Source organism: Phodopus roborovskii, unplaced genomic scaffold (genome assembly GCF_943737965.1).
Source record: "Phodopus roborovskii unplaced genomic scaffold, PHOROB, whole genome shotgun sequence".
Classification (NCBI taxonomy): Eukaryota; Metazoa; Chordata; class Mammalia; order Rodentia; family Cricetidae; genus Phodopus; species Phodopus roborovskii.
The window spans coordinates 33,111,079-33,132,377 of record NW_026126447.1 but is presented as its reverse complement, the minus strand read 5'-3'; the positions used below and the strand labels follow the sequence as shown (position 1 = coordinate 33,132,377).

Below are 21,299 nucleotides of genomic sequence, written 5' to 3'. Positions count from 1 at the left end.
TGAGCCATAAGTGCCTCAAGGTCAGAGAACAAGTTTTGCATGCATGCCTCCTCATGCCTAACACTGGCACAGACACTGCTATCAAATGCCTAATGAAGGACACCGGGCTCCGGCAATATGCCAAACCTCATCCTGTTACGATGAAGACCCATTCCTACCCTCTTACCACCACAGATGGTTTCTATTTTAGACCTTTTCCGACCTTTTGGGGATTGAGGGTGGCGCTTCCTTCTCCGTAGATTATGTTGTCTTGAGGGCAGAGCTTTAAAATCAAAACCCCACAAACCCCCAGCCAACCTACCAACCTGTTTCTTGTGACAATAGCCCACACTGGCCTGGAAAACTCTCAATCCTCCTGCCTCAGGTTCCTGAGTGCTAGCATCTGGAGTATGTGCCACCCTGCCCTCCCAACCTAAAGGGTCTTTTGCAACTCAACACACTAGTGGAGAACTAGGTTGCTGGGATTTTTTTTTTTTCTGCCACCTGCCATTCTTCTGTCAACTGTATCCCCTACACCTCAAGATTCATGATAACTGCACTGATAGTATTAAAGGTGAAGACACCTGACCTCCCTTGAGAATGGGGTTGCTTCCCCTATTACAAAAGGTACAAGGCTAGGGGTAAAGATCAATTAGAGTTTATGGTATAGTTTGTCGGTATCGTTACAGCATATGGGCGGGAGAAGCAACTTAGTAGTTAGGCATGATAGTAAAGCTTGTAATCTCAGCACTCAGTGGGAAACCGAGGCAGAAGGATAAATCATGGCTATAAAGCTTATCTGGGATGCTTAGCATGATGGTCTCCCCGCCAAGCTCAATGTTGGGCCCCACAGTAGCACTGACTCCTATAAATTGTCCTGGGACCTCGGAATAGGCAACCACCCCTCATGAATACATGTTATAAACTTTCAAAAAACTACAGCAACAAACAAAACTCTTTAAGCAGCACTTAACCCTTTTATGCCCCTTAGCACATGCTCAGTGCTCAGGAAGCCAACAAAAAGAATCAAAGCCCCTGAGGAGGCCTTGGTCCTGGCAACTGCCAGTCTTCAGGCACATACAAAATGACCACGCACCTGTGATTCCAAAGCGCTAAGGGGCTGAGGCAGGAAGATCCAAGTTCACAGCCAGCCTGGGCTATACACTGAGTTCCAGGCCAGGCCAGTCAGGCAAAAGAAACTTATGTCTGTCTACCTGCCCCAAGAAATGTTGAAATGAATTCCTGCTGCTTTAAACTTACAGCGTGAAAACACTTTGTCATAGCAGGCAAACAGATTAAGATACACTATCTCAAAAGGCATTTCTAACCAGGTGAGAGTTCCAGGACAGCCTGGGCCAGTTTCAAACTGGCGCAGGCGATGTGGCAAGAGTCCCTCTCAGCAAAAAGCAGTGGAGGGAGTGATCAAAACTTGAGAAACACATTCTAATAGAAAACACTAGAACACACACACACACACACACACACACACACACACACACACACAGTGCCAGGAGGGTAATATGATGTAATGATTGAGTCCAGATGAAGAGCCCCAGCTTTTATCTAGCTGTCCGACAGAGGGCAAGTTGCTCAACCTCTGGGGCCATTTACTTATTTGAAAATTACACAGCAAGGACTGCTACTGTGTAGACAGGCATGTAGATTCTAACTAACAGCAACAGGGGAGGCAGCCCAGAGCCTGCCAGATGCTACGCTCACTGCAAACTTAGGGCCAAGTCCCAGAGAATTACAAAATGCCAGGCAGGGTCCCTGGTTAGTGATAAAAATAAAAGTTTAAAAAGTGATGTCAATTAAAGTGCTAAGTCTAAAAAATAATTAATCTTTAGCTTCTTCAGAATCTGATGATCAGGGCTAATGCTGCAGTCTTCCCACATGAAGTGGATGCTTGCTGCCTGGCCATCTCCCTGGTACAAAAGTTCTCGGCCTTGGAGGTAAGTAAAGCTGTTAAAATGTAACATCAACCATCCAATACGGACTTCATGCGCTGTACAAATGAGACCTTTTGTACTGTGTCTGAAAGGCCAAGCAGAACTAAATAAATGTCAATGTAGGGGGAGGGGTCAGAGTAACCCTAAAAACTTAAGGGAGGGGGAAGTCCATGTTTGAATGCCTGATTCACGCAGAAAGCCAAAAAAAACGTCACAGGAAAGGGATAACATCACTTCCAACTCTATAAATCACAGAGAGAAGCACAGCAGAGTACAGCTCCATCTAACAACTTTTTTTGGCAAAAAGGTAGCCAATAGACCTTCATAAACTGTCTATTTCTATCTAATAGTTTGAACCTCAATTTATCAGCTTCATTATCATTAACCATCAAAGTTTCATACACTGATATATACTATATTTGAGAGAGGGGAAGAAAATGTGTAAAAGGGGGAGAGAAAGAGTTTGTGTTTAAGGAACACACCCCTAGGGTACCCCAGAGTGAAAATTAAAGGCAGTTGTAAGCTGCCTGTGAATGTTGTAGGATTGAACTCAGGTCCTCTTTAACTGCTGAGGCCTCTCTCCAGCCCCTGATTCCTTATTTTTATATGCATCTAAAAGCACAAGCAATGGGAGCCAGAGCAAGGGGCATGGAGCAAATACAACAATGTACCTTAGACTTGGTGCAGCTCAGCAGCCATGCTTACTAAGGTTTGGCTTGGCTTGTGCAAAGCACTGCAATGGACAGTAGAAAATATTAATGAAGACTGAAATGATGCTCTATAAAGGTGTGTCAGTGAGCTCTAGTGGACAACAGTTCTAGAGACAGTATCCAGTGACACTATAATTAAGCCCATTTCCTCGCCTGTGGAGTGGTATCTATCAAATTCAAAACACACCTTCTGCTAGCCGGGCGGTGGTGGCACATGCCTTTAATCCCAGCACTTGGGAGGCAGAGGCAGAGGCAGAGGCAGGTGGATCTCTAGCCACAGAGAAACCCTGTCAAAAAAGAAACAACTTCTGCTGGCTAATTCTGTCAACTTGACCACAAGCTAGAGCCATTAGAGGGAGCCTCAGCAAACACCATAAGATCTGGCTGTAGGCAAGCCTGTAGGACATTTTCTTAGTGATTGATGTGGGAGGGCCCAGTCTGTTTTAGGTAGGGCCACGTCTAGAATGGTGGTTCTAGAAGAAAGCAGGCTGAGCAAGCGATGAGAAGTAAACCAGTAAGCATCCCTTCTTCACCAGCTCCTGACTCCAGGTTCCTCCCTGTGTGAGCTCCTGTCCTGACTTCCTTCAGGACACTATTAAACGGAATCTTAGCAAATGGTATTCAGAGAATATCTGCAAATTAGGTGATGACACGGTCAATGTTAATTTTACTGAGTTATTATTAGCTTATGAAAATAACCTATGGAAACAATTTAATTAAACACTATACCTCAGCCGGTCTAATAGGCAGAAGCTCTGGCTAAAATCCCAAAGACACATAAAACTGAGCATGGGGCTGGAGAGATGGCTCAACAGTTAAAGAGCACTGGCTGCTCTTTCAGAGACCCAGGTTCATTTCCAGCACTACATGGCAGCCCACAACTGTCTATAAGTTCCAGAGCTTCTGACACCCTCACACAGATGTGCATACAAGCAAAACATCAATGAACAAGGTATGTGGCTCCTACCTACGAAGGCAGCACTCAGGAGGTTGCAGCAGGACCAGAAGTTCAAGACCATCGGGTTTGGGAAAGAGCTCAGTGAGTCAAGTCCCTGCTGTGCATTAGTACAAAAAAAAAAAAAAAAAAAAAAAAAAACTTGAGTTCCAATGCCCAGAACTGAGGCTGGACTCAATGAGATGTCTTCTTACTCTATTTACACAGAGCCGAGATCAAACCAAAGGCTCCCTTCAGGCTAGGTAAGCTACCCAACTGAGCTAGATCCAAGGACTATCTAGCCCTTCACTTACTTGGGCTTGGTCCTGAGTCTAACCAAAAAGGGAAACTGGAATATAGCATACCCTAGAAATCTGAAGTAGGCCAAACCCCAGATGAACCAGGGAAGGTTAAAGTTGATATAGATGCAACCCTGAACTCTGACTCAGGTCTCCAAACCCCAGTATACTTAATTCTCAGAAAAATCTCTTACATAAGCTGCATACTGACACTTAATGAGTACCCAAACCTTTGGACGAGGTCATCTCTTCAGAGAAGATCAACTGAGAGCCTCATTTGAAGTGCTAGTCCATCTGTAAAACCCTAGTAAGAGCTGCAGTTAATATTAATAAAAAGCAGAAACAGGTTCTTTTAGTCAAGTCCAAATGCTTCAAGAAATGCTTCCAAATGCAACTTCTCCAATTTCTACTTTGAGATACTAGACACCAATATTAAAAGATGCCTGTTTCTTGTTTTTTGGAGACAGTTTCACTGTAGCTTTGGAGGCTGTCCTGGAACCCACTCAGTAGACCAAGTTGGCCTTGAACTCCTAGAGATCCACCTGCCTCTGCCTCCTTAGTGCTAGGATTAAAGGTGTGTGCCACCATGGCCACTTATTTGCTTTTATATCATCACTATCTGTCTGCTCCTTAGATGGGATCTTTATATCCTGCAGATAAAACCTAGCAAAGAGATTACAAAATATCAGAGTTCATGGGGGGGGGGTCCTTCTGAAACACACTTTCCCTTCGTAGCCCTAGCCCTACCGACTTCAACCTACTATGCACTGACACTGACATTACAGGCATTCACGGTGCTAGGACTCAAACCCTCAGTACTTCAGTGTTGGGCAAACATGCTACCAACTAAACTACATTTCCACCACATACAGAATTTTTGATGGGATACATTCCATAGACCTGGAGGCGGGTACTCAAACAAGGTATTTGATAAGCCTCAGCCTGCATAGCTCCAGGCAGCCCAGGAAAAACCAAGGGAGAAACAACTATTGCCAAGCTGATCTCAAGTCCTTTGTGAGTACCATTCTTACCATAAAACTAATCAAGCTGAAGCAGGCTGTCTGATTCCACACATACACAATTTACGACTGGACTCGTACCTTTAATACAGACATGAACCCTTTGTCCTGCATTAGTTTACCAGGGGTAAACACATGCTATAGGGAGAAAGTACAGTAAGAGGTACACCATTAAGCTGTTCCTACTGGCACAAGCCTATAATCCTAGCACCTGGTATCAGGGTAGAAGTTCAGGTTCGCCAGGCGGTGGTAGAGCACACCTTTAATCCTAGGGCAGAGGGATCTCTGAGTTGGAGGCCAGCCTGGTCTACAGAGAGTTCCAGAACAGCTAGGACTGTTCTACAGAGAAACTGTTTCAAGAGAAAAAAAAAAAAAAAGAGTTCAAGTTCAGCTTAAGCTGACATAATTCACACACAGCTTCATCTCAAAAAAATAATAACTTTTTAGGGATAAAAAGCTTATGGTAAATCTTTTTCTTAAGCAGTGCTATTACCCCAGCACCAGGCACACTGGCACAGTGGACATGTGGCCAGTGGATGAGGCAGAAAGCTACCGGCCTTCATTCTGCTGCATTCAACCATGCTGATACAATCGGTAAGTGCAGAGGAAGGAGGGCAGTGAGAGGACTTCCTTCTCCAGAGTGGTGAGCTCAGATAGGCCCTTTCCTGCAGGGCAGCTTTTTGCCAGACCCGACTGCAGGAGGCAAGAGTCTGCCCAAATCCAGGCTGTAGCAGATGGCCTCAGCTACTTTCCAACTGAAATTGCTGATTTCCTGGGTTGCTGTGTTTCATGTCACCTTCAAACTTCAGATACAAACTGTATATTCTGAAGGGTTCTTGGCTTCATGGCGAGGTTAAAAGCAAGCAGCAGGGTGACAAGAAAAATAAATACTGTGTAAATTGTGTCCTTACAAGACAGAGGACCCTAAGACTCTCACATAGACCTCTAGAGAGACAGAATGATACCATACACACCAACTCTAAAGAAAAGGGGGGAGGGTGATTCCCAAAAACATTTAGGTCACTTTTACTATGGGAGAAAAGAGTGGAGGAATGAAGACATTTAAAAGGATAGAAACCTGCAGGGCAATAGTAGTGAATGTCTTTCTTTAATCCCAGCACTCAGGAGACAGTAGCTGGCAGACTGAGTTCAAGACCAGCCTGGTCTACAGAGTGAGTTCCATGGCAGCCATGGCTACACCGAGAAACTCTTAAAGAAATAATAATAATAATGATAATAAACACACACACACACACACACACACACACACACACACACAGGTAATTTAAAAACTGAGAACAAGGCAGAGTATGACAAAGGACACCTTAATCCCAACCCTAAGCAGACAGAAGCAGGTGGATCTAATCTCCAGGCCAGTCTGGTCAACATATGAGATGTCGTCTTTAAGAAATTCAAATTAAAAATGATGGGGCTGGAGGGGTGGCTCAGTGGGTAAAAGCACTGGGTGCTCAAAAGGACCTGGATCCAGTTTCCAGTATCCATAGGATGTCTCAACCATCCATTGACTAGTTTTGGGAGATCTGACGCTCTCTTGATTATTGTAGGTACCACACATGAACATGGTTCCTATATACATTCATACAAATAATGAATTAACCTTGTTTTAAAATGCTTAATGCTCTTTACAAAAGTAGAAAGGGAGCCAGGTGTGGAGCAATGGAGCAATGCACAGGCCTTTAAACTCCCGAACTGAGGAGGTAGAGGCAGAGGGATCTACATTTGAGGCAGACCTGATCTACATAGCTAGTTCCAGCACCTAGGGCTACACTTGCACAATGACACAGGTCCGACTTGGGCTGATGAGGAATCACAAGTCTTTGCCCTCATGTGCAACAGCCAAGACAGCAGAACCCGGGAGACAGAGCACCAGTAGCCTGCCTTCCTTCTCCAACCTGGGAGCACCACAGAGGAGGCATGAATCTTCTCAACCAGGCTGACCTGACCACCAAGCTGCCAGATTTCCCCTACTGCCTCAGTATGAAGGTCATCAGCTATTCGGTAGTAAATGGTGACTTTGGAATCAACTTCATGGTCTTGGAGTGAAGCCAAACAGCCTAAAGTCACCAATAACGGTGGCTACCTCTACTGCCCATCTGAAAAAGGCCAGTCTGGCCACACAGGCTCAGTGCAGAGGGTGTTATGAAATGGGCTGGATATGATCCTAGCCATGTCTCAGCTACCCTTCTCTATATATAGCCTTACCTAGAAGTCCAACCCTACACACAAGCCCTCAGGTTGCTCCCAACTGTATTCAAAATACTAGAAAAGTACATTAGACAAGGGAATGTATGGAGCTCAGGAGTGCATTGCTTGCCTAGCATTCACACCTGAATGAAGTTCCACTCTCTGCAGAGAATAAGAATCTAACTTGGGAATGGCGTGATTCTATATCCCAGGCTACTAAGACTGAAAAACTATTAACCTATCTCAAACCTAAGGGGACACTTGACTGGGGACCTGAGCTCCACATGCACAATGCTAGGACCACACTCATACAAGTAAGATTTTAAAATGGAATTTTAAAAGTTTTGGATGTCGTTCTGTGGTGCAGTACCTGCCTAGCCTATTTGAAAGCCTGGGCTTCAATCCCCACCCAGTGGTTGGGCTAAGGGGGCCGCCCTGGAGATAACAATACAATCTGATACACATAAAGGCTTCTATCTCAGGCACAGGTGTGAGGAAGCGTGCCCGAGAATCCAAAAATAAAGGCCGGCTTTTATAACCTGCTTCAGAATAATCGGCCTTTCAGATGTTTAAAATGTTTGACTTTTAATCTACTTTCACTCATTATCCTCCACCCACCTGTTCACACTTGTAGATGCCTCTGAAATACAGATTCAGGAACAATTCGCCCATAAGGAGCAAAATTCACCTTGGCCACAGATAAGATCCTCATAGGTAACACGTTTCATGAGGGAGTTGCTAATTACCCTCATCTGCATCCTAGGAGCATCCATGCCCCGCAGTTCCCCGCTGTAGCTTTGCCTTCTCGAGCTTATTCCTTTGGAACCCGGAGCGCAGGAAGAGGGGAGAAACCAGGAATTTGCAAGACTAGGAAGATATGGGGCAATCTAGATTCCCAACTTCATCGCACCCGCCCACACAGTCTCAAAAGGCCATTTGCAGGAAAGGCAGAACTCAAAACGCATTTTAAGAGTCTGCGAGTCTCCAGGCAGCCAAGCCCGGCTTGAGGAGTAAAGTCAGCGGGGACAGTTTGCCGCGGACGCCAGCAGCAACCACAGGCCTTTCACCGCCATGCAGCGCTTAGCTCCAGGCCGGAGCGCGCCACTGAGTCCCAGCGCGCCGGCCGACGCGACTCCCACAGGTGGGAGGCGCGCGATCCCCAGCTCCTCGCCCGCGGAGGCGACGCGCGGCACGGAAAGACTGCAACAGGGGACCCAGGGACTGTGCATACGGGAGGCGGCATGAGAGGCCAGTTAGGGTTCCCGCCGACAGGCTCGCGTTCCCTCCGCCTGGAGCACAAGATCCTCCCCACGAGCGAGAGACTGATGCAGTGGGAGGCGCTGCCGGCCAGCCTCGGCCTCCTCCGGGCGCGGTTAAGCCGCGCGGGCGGGCGGCTGGCTGCATGCGCCGCGGCACGTACGAGCCCGCACGGGCACACACGGGCGGGCGGGGGCAGGGCGCCGGCACCGAGGGGACCCGTGGCCGCGACTGCCCAGATCCCGACCCTACCACCCACCCCTCCGAGCTCGTCTCCACCCTCGCTCCCTTGCCCCGGCCCCTCACCCGTGTTGGCCTTGAGGTTCTCCCGCAAGAAGTGGCCGCTGGAGAGATGCTGGAGGCCAAAGTTCTGGGCGATCCTTTCGCATACGGTGCCCTTACCCGAGCCGGGCGGCCCGAGGATGACCGCGCGCAGGAGTTTGGAAGACATGGCTTTGGAGGGGAGAGGGTGATTTGAACCGCAGCCCGCGCGCTTGGCTCAACAGACCCTGCCTCGGCACCCTCTGCACGCGGGGATTCGCCTGCCACCCCTATAGGGGAAGGAGAGGCTTTTCAAGACGGCCCCGCCCTCAGCCCCGCCCTCCGCCACCTCCTAGCCCCGGGCCACGCCGGTGCAGCCCTGCTGGGGCCCCGGCCCTGAGAGCTCGGCCCTCTGGGGTCAAAGGTCAGTCAGACCCACCCGGGTCCTTCCTTGCATCCCATCCCAGGCGAGCGATCCCGGGCGTCCCCTGCCGGTTCCCGCACGTGGGCTGAGCGGGGCCCGTTCGCCGGCCTTTCCTCATTGAGTCGCATCCCCAGAGTGGCCACTGCCTGAAACTAGGGGGTGCCACTTCTGCCCCAAGCAGCCGGAGAGAGACACCTCGGCGGAAAGGAGCCGGGCCTGACTTGAGCAGGATCGCTCTGGGCGGCGCCGCCTCTGCCCGGCGGCCGCGCCGGACTCGCTTCTTACGTAAGCCGGGAGCCGGCTCCTGGCTACAGCCGCCGCGCCCCCTCCTCTCCCCTCCCGGCGCGTCCGGGGCCATGCTGAGGCTGCGGGGGCGAACGGAGGTGGAGACGCCCAGGGAGAAAGGAACCGCCTGGGGACCCAGTCTATTGTCAAGGGGAAGGAAAAACACAACTTGTTGAGCGCCTACTCTGTGTCCAATTCTAGGCTGTGAGATATTATTATGCAATCTTTGCAGGTACGGATGGAGAAAGGCTTGGAATACGAACCATTCATTCATATACTTAGCAGTGTTGAGTGGACTTACTTGTTTTAATCCATGGGGGTGGGGGGCTCGAACCCCCTGAGACTATATCTTAAACCAGGAAATCTTACACCAGTATTCACAGCAGGTCCTGGAAAGAGAATAAAAAGTTGTGCCCAGTCTAAAGAAAAAAGGAAAAGGAAACAACAAAGCCGGGTGGTAGCCCTGCCTGATGCCTTCAGTCCCAGCACTTGGGAGGTAGAAGATTGGGGGTGGGGAGTCTCCGATTTTGAGGACAACCTGGTCTACAGAGCGATTTCCAGAACAACTAGAGCAATGCAAAGAAACCCTGCATGGAAAAATCAAAAAGAGAAGAAACACCTGTCTTGTGTGCCTAACGTATTTTGTGTGTTGGGTATACAAGTGATCTGCCCCCATGGTTGCAGCCACAGTGTTGAACCCTTGGCTGGCTCCAAAGCCCAGCACCCTATAGCCAGATGATTCCAGGACTTCTGTGCCTAGGATGTGTTATTCCTAACTCTACTCAACAACTCGAAAGGAGGCTTCCTTTTCCTTGCCTCTCACATACACCATCCCATACTCCTGCATGCCTCTGTCCTTGTTTTGAGTGAGGGTTTCACTTTGTAGCCAGGCTGGTGTTGAATTCACAGTGCCACAGCTTCCCTAATACCAGGATTACAGGAATGGGTCAGCAGGCCCTTCTGCCTCCTCTCTCAATTTTCTTTCCAAATTACACGAAAGCCCTCAATTTCCCACCCTGAGTGTTGGGAGAATCACCTGCAAACCTGTCTCCTGCACCCTTCTATCACTAGGAAGACTGCTAAAGGAAAAACCCATTCCCATTTCTTGCCCACTTTGGTGTGTCCCGCCTCCCTTCCTGAGGTCCCTTGCCTCCCTTGCAAGAACCTTTTGCAGAGCTCTCATCAGTGCTGTCCATAACTTCGAGGTGGTGAGGAGCAGCACAGCGGGGTCATGGTGGGAAAGTGCCTCCTCTAGATTTCTGGCTGTTGTGTGTTGTGGAGGCAGAAGACAGAGATGGTGTCTTGCCAGCCCAGCTCCCCTGGTTGCCATTTCACACACAGCTGTGGCAAGACAACACACTGAGGCCAACAAACCCTGGGCCAGCATTTGTTCCATAGACTCATTTCCTAAAATACCCAACATGCTATACACCTTATTCTGAACTGGTGGTGAGGGAGCTTGAATCTCTCATGTTCCCGCCGTATGCTGTGTAATAAACAGCTGATAGTTCTTTACAGTGATTATGAAGACAAGAGCACGCTTCTGATCCACGTGGAGAGCTTGTTAAAACATGTTGTTGTGGGTCAGAGAGGTGGCTCGCTTATAAACGGCTTGCCACGAAAGCGTGAGGGCTTGAGTTCAGTCCCCAACCCCCAAATGTAAAAGTCTGGGTGCAGTGCTGGGAAATGGAGACAGGAGGGTCCCCCGCCCCAGGGCTTTATGGGCCATCAAGTCCAGCCAGATTGGTGAGTTCTGGGATCAATGAGAAAACCTATCTCAAAATATAAGGGGATCCATCATCCCCCATCCTCCATTCAGCAGGATGGTTGTCTCCAGGGAACCTCGGAAGGACAAGGCAAACAGAAGTGCTTTTTGGAGAAAACAACCTGAAGCTGTTCACCTTGGCATGATTTTGAAGAAACACAAACTTAATTTTTATCTCTCTTTTTTTTTTTTTTTTTTAAAGGCTAGTAGGGGCTTGGCATGGTGGCTCACAACTTTAATCTTAGCACTGGGAGGAAGAGGCAAGTGAATATCTGAGTTCAAAGCCAGCCTGGTCTACAGTGCCTTCCAGGATAGCCAGGGCTACATAGTGAGACCTGGCCCCACCCCTCATACACACACAGAGCCTGGTATAGGGGTGGAGAGGTGGCTGGGCAGCAGTACTGACTGTATACCCTCTCTGAGGAGTAGATAGGGGGTGGGGTGAGGGATGGATGGGGGGAAAAGGATGAGGGGAGGGAGGGAGAATGGGATTGATATGAGACATTTTAAAAAGTAAGTTCTGGCTACTCTTTCAGAGGATCCAGGTTCCATTCCTTACCCTCACATGGCAGCTCACAACCATCTGTAACCCCAGTTCCAAGAGGGCTGGCCTCCTCAAGTACCAGGGATGTATGTGGTACGCAGACATACATGCAGGCAAAACACCCATCCACGTAAAATGAAGTTTAAATAAAATTGTAAAACCCAATAGGAAATTTACTTTTTGTTGTTTCTTGAGACAGCATCTCTATGTAGCCCTGGATAGCCTGTAGTCACTATGTAGACCAAGTTGGAGTAGAACTCAAGAGATCCTCCTGCCTCTGCTTCCAAGTACTGGGATAAATATTGGGTTTGTACTTACGTTGTTAAAATTGGGAGAGTGGGTGGTTGTAGGGGTGCACACCTTTAATCCTGGCACCAGAAAGGCAGAGGCAGAGGCAGGCAGATCTCTGTAAATTCCAGCACAGCCAGGGCTACATAGTGAGACTCTTGTCTGCAAAAGAAGGGACGGAGGGTGGCAGGTAAAAATCTTTAAAGATTTTTTTTTTAATTTTATGTATATGTGTGTGATTGTGTGTGTGTGTGTGTAACATATGTGTGCAGATGCCCTCAGATACTGGAAGAGGGTATTGGCTCCCCCAGGAATTAGAATTAAAGTCAATTGTGAGCCATCTGATGTGGGTCCTGGGAATCAAATCCAAATCCTCCGCATAAGTAGCAAGTACTTTTTATTGCTGACTCATCTCTCTAGTCCCAGGAGAAGCAAGTAATTTGTTAATGAATGGTAAATATGTTGATTGAACTGTTAAAAATATAAGGTAAGAGGGTATTTCGTGAAGATAACCAGCTTCACCCTCTGGCTTTCCCATGCATGTGCACACACTCATGAATACACAACAAATGTAATAAATTATACCATGCCAGACCAATTCACTCCACTATTTACTGAGGAGTCTTGGGGCTCTTCTGATCTGTTTTTTTTTATGAAGATTACGTATTTGAAATGGCCATCTTGTACCACTGAACTTGCCCTTTTTAATGTGTTTTCTTAATTTGTGTGCCTGTGTTCTTGTAGGGGTTGTACATGAATGCCATTCACGTGTATTAGGTTAGGAGACAGACAGCCCTTTCATTCTACCGTGCAGGGCCCCTGCAAACACTTAACCATAATGGTCTGAACCAGCTCTTTGTTTTCCGTTTTTTTCTTGAGACAGGGTCTCACTATGTAGCCCAGGCTATCCTAGATCTCACTATGTAGACCAGGCTGATTTCAAACTCACAGATATCCTCCTGCCTCGGCCTCACAAGTGCTAGTATCAAAGGTGTACATTACCTCACCCAGCTACCATCTCTTATTTGTGCTAAATATTCTGAGTCACCATCATTATATGATGGAGTACTCTGCTGGAAAGGGACACAGCCATTCTTTTGCTGTGACAACTACCAGAAGGTACTTCATGTAATTTACAGAGTTCTCCCTTAATGGTAGAGTAACAGTGACCATCTTGCATGTCGTATTACTATGCTTTGCTCTAGACCTCACCATGAACTCTTGCAGGCCCTGAGGCACGCTCAGTGACACCCCTGACATCTGTTTTTGTTGGGAATTCCTTCATGTCTTTTGAAATAGTCTCAACCCAATATTGCCTAGGACTAGATCCCCATATCCTCTTCTGAGGGCTAGGATTACAGGCTTGGGCTACCGCACCTAACAGACAGTTCTGTTCTGTGTAAGGTGGCACCAGGAAAACAATAGGAAGATGATCATTAACATCAGGCCATCTGGGGTCACTTCATCAGTGACTCTTGATTATCAAACTAATAGGAGTTTGCTTGTTTGGAAGATTTGACTATATTGTTCTAGTCCTGATTTCTCAGAAGGTAAGATGAACAGTTGAACTGTAGCCTGGAGACATGGGATTTGGCATGGGTGACTCTAGTTTGAGTCTATGCTTAATCCATAAGAGCCTGAGGCAGGGGCATCAGTTGGAGATACAGCCTGCAGTAATTTTGAACTTATTAAAGGCATTTTAAAAAGATTTATTTAATTTTATGTGTATGAATGTTTTGTCTCCCTGTATGTCTGTCCACCATACTTGTGCATGGTCCCCACTAAGGTCAAAAGATGGTGTCAGATCCCCTAGAACTTGAGTGAGAATGGTTGTGAGCCATGATATGGATCCTGGGAATCAAACCCAGGTCCTACCATCTAAGCCATCTCTCCAGTCCTTAGTTTACTTTTGCTGTGTTATTAATTACTGGGTTTGCCAGAAGAGCTAATAAGTCAAAATGTTGGTCATCTTGGAAAGACATTGAAGGTGTTCTATGTCCTAGTCTGGTCCCCTAAGAAAGTCCTTTTCCCAAAGGTGGGCATTTAGACAAAAGCCACCATTCCCTGGGGGGAGGGAGCTTGAAGAAAGTTCAGGCTCACTAAAAGGGAACCATTCTCTTTATCTCTGGAACCTGTGGCTTTACATTAACACATGACTATGGTGCCCATTAACTGGTCAAGGGTAGTGGTAGACTCTAGACTCCCTCAGTCCCTTCTCACAAGCCCCCTTGCTCTGGTTCCCTTTTAACTCTAGACATTTCCCTCTTGTCCATTTTTCTTGCTGTCTGGGGAGACAGACTTGACAATTTGGAATAAACTTTTCCTTCTTCACCCATGGAGATTTTGGTTTCTTTACTGCACCCATTTTTATTTACTCCTAAAGTATCAAATATTCAGAAAAGATTTCATTCTTTGTCTATCTCATTAGCGTGCAAATTTCCTTTCCTCTTTAATAGATTATAAAATGATATGTATACCAAGGAATTGTTTTAAAATTAATCTGTTATTTATTACCATTGCATGTCTGATTTGTATACTTATATATGGGTGTCAGGAGTGGAAAACATTTAAGCAATCCTGCTCTGGGTGAATTATTTGATTGCCAACTGATTCTGGCACCTTTGTCCATTTAATAATGCAAAATAACATGAAGGCTCTGAGCCAACCCTGTGAATATACAGGTGGCCAGGAGTTCCTGCACCAGATGTGGAGTAACACCTGTAATCTCAACACTCAAAAGCAAAAGTGTCACCAGTCTGAAGCCACCCTGTACTATGCAGGGGACTCCATGCCTGCCAGAGTCATGTAGCAAGACACTGGCTTAATAAATAACTGTTATCAGATACAAGGACTCTAAATTCAGAAATAGTTTAAATACATCTGCTAGGAAGCATTCCAGTCAAAGTAAAAGAAGGTAATTTCTGTTTATAATTTTTCCAGACAGGGTTTCTCTGTGTAGCTTTGTAGACTAGGCTGACATTGAACTCACAGAGATCTGCCTGTCTCCGCCTCCCGAGTGCTGGGATTAAAGGTATGTGCCACCACCACCCAGTTTGTTTTGTCTTGTTTTTGAGGGAGGTTCTCATATAGTCCAGGCTGTCCTGAAACTTACTATATTTGGAAGGATGACATTGATTCTGCTGCCTCAGCCTCGAAAAAGCTTGGCTTACATGTATGTACCACCACAGCCAGCCAGCCAATAAATGTGGAGCATTTGACTCAATGGAAACTACAAACACAAATTGTCTCATCTCTACTGGTTGACACCATTCATTTAGTTCAATGGTCCCACACCTAGAAATGTACTAGAATCACCTGGGCTGTGTTTTGATGAGTGTTTCCCAAAGGTCCATAAGTGAAGGCTTGGTCCACAAGGTACTAGGAGATGGGTCTTGTGGAAGGTTCTTAGGTCACTGGGAACCATGCATTCAAAAGCGATCTCTCTGTGTGTCTCTGTCTCTCTCAACTCACACTACCACCTGGCAGCTACCTAATCTTCCACTTGGATCTCCAGAGCTATAGGTCAACCATAAACCTCTTCTTACTTAAGTATCCAGTGTCAGTGATCTCAAGTGACACAAAGCTGACTATTACACAGACCATCTGCCCAAGTGTTAGAGAAAAATTAGCATTTCATGTTTATATTAGCCACCAAGTAAGCACTGATGATTATCCAGGCTCTGTACTCTGGCCTCGCTGAGACACTGCCTCACTGTTTCTCACCTACTCTGGCTAGCTCTCTTTCTCACTCCAGTCTGGTGCTTTCAGACCCTAGGTATTCCCATTGTCTGACTAAAGAGGGGTCTGCTAACCAAGCATGGAGGTGCACACCCAGGATCCTAGCATTGTGAGACTGAGACATGAAGGTTGGTGTACCCTTTATCCTAGCACTGGCAAGACTGAGGCAGGAGAAATGACACAAGTTCAAGGCCAGCCTGGTCTATATAGTGAGTTATAGGTCAGTCAAGGCAGAGAGGCTGTTTAAAAACCCAGTCTGAGCAAACAAATCACCAGGGCCTTGGAGTGATGGCTCAACAGTTAATAGTACTGGCTGCTCATCCAGTGGGCCTGGACTTGATTCACAGCCCCCACATGGTAGCTCACAACCATCTGTAATTCCAGGTCCAAGAGATCTAATACCCTGTTTTAACCTCCTGGGCATGAGACACACATGTGATTCACAGACATGCAGGCAACACAGGCATATAAAATAATTTTTTAATTAAAATTAAAAACAAAACCAATCAGTCAGTCCACAATCAGGGAGTGGCTCTAAGTCCTCTTATTCCTCTAAATCAAGCTTATTCACCCTTCTTGGAGCCCTGCCAGGCTCTACATCTGAGTTAAACACACAGCAGGGTTTTCATATAGTTACTAGGTTGGCATTGTGGGAGGCTCTCTTGTTTTACATCTAGAACCCCGTTAACTGTGAAGAGATGAAGATCACTGCGCCTGACCTGATAGCCTTCTCTCTTAGAAAAGTGCCTAGAACATCAAAGTTTAAAACAAGCAAGTTAAAAAAAAAACTGTTTATATGTTCTATTGAAGATGAAGCAAGCAGCAGCTCATGGGAATTGCTTCTGACTTCCTGAAGGGTTGACTGATGGTTTTGTTAGCAGAGTTAGGGTCAGAGCCTGTGCCCCTGGCAGCCCTGACAAGAGGGGCTCAGCCACCTGCCCTCAATAAGCCAATAAAAGGAGTGGGAAGCAAATTAATATTGAAAAACAGAGAGGAGATGTATTCAATGTGGCTACTAGGAAGAGGGACAGTGCAGAGTCCTAATGTGTGGTTTAGGTCTGACTAAAAGGCAAGAGGTATGTATAACTAAGCAGTCATGGTTGTGGCGGGGTATTCACCAGAGACTGCTGGGACATGGGTTTAAGCCAATAGAGACTCTATTAGCTGGCCAGTGACTACCTTGGGTGTTCAGGATCCCGGTGTAGACCCAAGCCTTCTCAGGGTGAGCTTTTAAGCACAAAAACCATGTCCTGGGTTGACATACTTCAGGGAATAAGAACATTTAACCAGAAGCAGACTTTCTCAGAACTATGGACTTAATGTATTAGGCCCTTGTTTTAGTTTTAGCAGGTGGTCCTGTCTACATGTTGAGTTTTACAGCCTGAATGGCGCTTCCATCATGGAGTCAGTCATGCTAAGGTCTGAAGATCTGCTAAGGTCTGGGGCCCTGTGACAGTTGTGACAGTGTGGTCCTACCCATCTCTGACCCATCATCTCAGCTCCATTCTCCTATAAGGTGGTCTGACTGGTTCAAATTTCTTGGAAGGAGGAAATTTCTCCTTCTGTTTGGCCCAGAAGAAGGGCTTTTCTTTCACAGGATGAGACAGATTCCTTGGGGAGTTTCAGTGTCTTGGTATTTATTATTTCAATAATCTGATAGTCAAAGGGAGGTACACAACTCACTTTGTAGTATAGGCTTATCCTGCTACATAGAATACTTAGAATTTCAGAGGTGTTGTTTACCAGTAACAGATAGAAACTGGTCCTTGCTGAATTCACCCTTGAGATAACCTGGGGCATGAAATCTTGCAAAATGCATTCTTTTATTTCTAAGTCATCTAAAACAAACAAACCAAAAAAAAAAAAAAGCCATGTGGGACAACACTTTCAATTCCAGTATTCAGTGGACAAAGGCAAGCAGATCTCTGTGAGTTCTAGACCAGCCTGGTTTACATAGTGAGTTCCAAGCCAGCTGGTGATGTACATGAAATGAGACAGTGAGTCTGTTGAGCTTGGAAGACAGTAACCTGCTGTCCAATGGGACAGAGGGCAAAGTCTCACCCCTACCCCTTTCATTTGACTGTTTGACTTGGGAAATGTGCTTAACCTTCCAACCTTAGCTTCTTTACAAAAAGCAGACAAAGCTTCTCACTTCCTTCCTGCCACTTGGCCTATGAAGAATTGTGCTAAAGCTAGAGTGGCAGAGTAACCATCAATTCAGAGCTGTTGTGAGTTGCAGGCCAGCCTTAGCTACATAGCAAAATCCTGTCCTGAAAAAAAAGAAAGAAAGCAAAAAAGAAAAGAAAAGAAAATCCCAGCAATCTGGAGGCAGAAGCAATAGGATCACTATGGATTCAAAGTCAGCTTGTGCTACTTACTAGAGTTCCAGGCCAGCCTGTGCTACAAAGTGGACAGAAGAGTCACATTAACATCCAGTGTTTCCTGAGTGTTACCCACATGATAAGGCCAGAGTTAACTCCTTTGCAATTCAACACACAATCCAATCAAAGTGCTGTACTGTCTCTGTTTTACAGGTCACGAAACGGACACACAATCTCTGGATTGTCAATGATTATACAGTGAGTCAAGAGAGGATTCAAGCCAAGCAGTCTGGCTCCAAGTTCCTACTCTCATCTTCTGGGGACCTTATTTGCCTTGTCCTCCCATGTCCCAGGGAACATGATGAGGCTGATACATGGTTGCCAAAAATAACTTGGATGAATGAATCAAAACTTTCTTAGGGAGGGATGTAGTTCAGTACTTGTCTAGCATCCTCAAGACTGTAGAAGGGGCCAGCCAGGTGGCTCACCACCAAACCTCACTGACTTTGGTCCCCAAGATGCACATAGTGGAAAAAGAGACTCAAAAATTGTCCTCTGATCTCCATGTCACTACAGGGACATACACACCCCTCCCCCTTCCCTCACTCAAATGAGTAAATAAACGAGAAAAGTAATTTTGAGCTAGGTGTGATGGTATATGTACTCAAGAGGCAGAGGCAAGTGGATCTCTGTGAGTTCAAGGTCAGCCTGATTAACATAGCAAGTCCCAGGATTAAATTCTTAGTCAGAAAAAAGGTGCTAAGGACAGTGATATGCAACCATAAATGATCTTCAGGTAAACTGTCCTGGGATAATTTATCCCCTGTGTCCTCTTGTATGTAGCTAACCTCTTCAGATTAAAGTTTTCCTTCTAGTGCCTTCTGTAGAGATAATAGATATAAATTCTTTAAATTTGTTTTTATCGTGAAAGGGTTTTCTTTCTCCTTCAATTCAGGTTGATAGTTTTGCTGGGTATAGTTTCTGTGGAATAATCCTCTTGTACACTGTAAAAATTTGTCATTCAAACTAGTTTAATAAAACGCTGATTGGCCAGTAGCCAGGGAGGAAGTAAAGGCAGGGTGAACAAACTAAGGAGAATGGGAGGAGAAGGGTAGAGTCAGAGGGTTGCCAGACAGACAGATGCAAGGGAAAACGTGCCATGCTAAAAAAGTACCAGCACATGGTAGAGCATAAATAAGGAATATGAGTTAACTTAAAGTGTAAGCCCTAGTTAGTTATAAGCCTGAGCTATTTATGATTTATATTAAGCCTCCAACTCAATTATTTGGGAAGTGGCTGCTGGGTATTTTGGAACAGGCAGGTGAGAGAGAAACATCCGATTACATATAGTAGTCTGAGCTGGCTATGTCATCTTTCAGAGCTAGTAGAATGTCTGTCCAGACTCTTCCAACATTCAGAATTTCCATTGAAAAGATAGGTAGGTGTTAGTTGACTTCATTTTTTCCCTAGCTTTGTTCTGTACATATATGTGTCTAAGGGAGTTTCTTTCTGGTATTATCTATTTGGTGTTCTGTATTTCTCTTGTTCCTTGATAGAAATCTCTTTATTTAGATTGGAGGAATTTCATTCTATAGTTTTGTTAAAGGCATTTTCTGTTGCTTGACCTGGGTTTCTTCTCCTTGCTTTATACCTATTTTACATAGGTTTGGTCGCTTCATAGTGTCCCAGATTTTCTGAATGTTTTTGTTTGTTTGTTTGTTTTGTTTTGTTTTAAGACAGGGTTTCTCTGTGTAGTTTTGAAGCCTGTCCTGGCACTCACTTTGTAGATAAGGCTGGCCTCAAATTCACAGAGATACACTTATCTCTGCCTCCTGAGTGCTGGGATTAAAGGCATGTACCACTACTGCCTGACTCCTGAATGTTTTTTGCCTGGATTTTTTTAAATTTAGATTTAACATATTCTTTGACTGATTGATTCATTTTTTTACTTTACCTTCAAGACTTGATTTGTTTTTCTTCTACTTCATTTAATCTGTTGGTGAGGCTTGTCCCTGAGTTTTTTGTATGGCTTTCTGCTTTATTCATTTCAATTTTTTTCAGTTTGACTTGTCTTTAGCCATTCTATCCCTCTGTTAAATTCTGTTTTCATATCTTACATTGTATTCATTATTTCATTCAATTATTTGTGTTTTCATGGTCTTCATTCAGGCATTTTTTTTTCATAGCCTCTTTAAGGTCATTGAATATATTCACACTTGCTATTTTGAGGTCCTTATCTGGTGTTTCAGAAAAACTGATTTCTGAGGGAATATTATAATAGGTGCTGGTTTCTGGAGCAGGTATATTGTTCTTGTTCATGGTTGTGCTTCTGAGATGGGATCTTGGCATGGATAGCTGGTTGAGTAGATGTTTGGGTCTTTGCTGTTACCCAATCTGTTAGGTTATGGACCAGCTGAATGATGCTAAGCCTTCAGTGTTGGGGCCACTCTGGGTTTCAGGGTTCAAACTCCAAGTGGTCTCAGATCAGCACAGTAGGTAGATTGGCTGACATTTTGGTTAGGACTGTGGGTTTAGACTCTAAGTAGTCCCAGATTGACATAGCGGGAGGGGTTGGTGATAAGTGAGCACCTGGGGGAAGGGGACTGACTATGGAGGTCTCAAGTAGAGTTTGGGGTCCAGTTCCATGTGGTCCTGGTCCCAGACCCAGCGGTTGGTAGAGTGGCTGGAAATATGAAGTGGGGGGGGGGGGTGAGAAGACTGCTTCTGTGAATCCCTTACATTGGGTTTTGAGTGGAACTGGAGGGGACCACCCCACCCCGCTGCATTGTTTAAAAAATAAAGACAGTCTAATTATGTAGCCCTGGCTGGCCTGAAACTTCCTATGTAGAACAGGCTGACCTCAAACCCACATGCCTACATGCCTCTGCCTCCCAAGCGCTGGGATTTCAGGCCTGTCCCAACATGCCCACTTTGGTGCTCTATGTCATTACTCCAGTTTGCTTCATTCCCATGAAGTCCCTCTGCCCTCACGAAGTGAACCAACCGCTCCTGTACTACGTGAACTTCATCCCCTCAGCTCTTCCCTCTCCCATTTATACTGTCTGACTCTGCACCCCAGCTCAAAACTCTCCCATCACCAATGCCCTGTCTTCCCAAGGCCTTTTCCTTTCCCTTCTGGAAAGAATTGGTCATTCAGTCATCTAATCTGTCACTGCATTTACTGAAGGGCTTTTTGGTTCAGCCCTGGAAATATAGTCAGGTATTGCATCTTGGCAGGGGTGGCAGACAATTAATACGTAATTATTATAAAAACTAAGTACACATCTATGTCATGATGGGAAATTCACTTGGATAATAAGC

The 21,299-nt window shown here is 45.8% G+C and overlaps 1 protein-coding gene across 1 annotated transcript in view; it reads right to left on the bottom strand.

Moving 5' to 3' along the window:
• Ak4 (adenylate kinase 4) overlaps positions 1 to 8,811 on the bottom strand; it is a 32,861-nt gene extending 24,050 nt beyond the window's left edge. The window contains exon 1 of the mRNA XM_051188248.1: positions 8,659 to 8,811. Coding sequence (XP_051044205.1) covers positions 8,659 to 8,803 — 145 coding nt within the window. The 5' untranslated portion in view covers positions 8,804 to 8,811. The remainder of the gene's footprint in view (positions 1 to 8,658) is intronic.
• Positions 8,812 to 21,299: the final 12,488 nt, after the last annotated feature.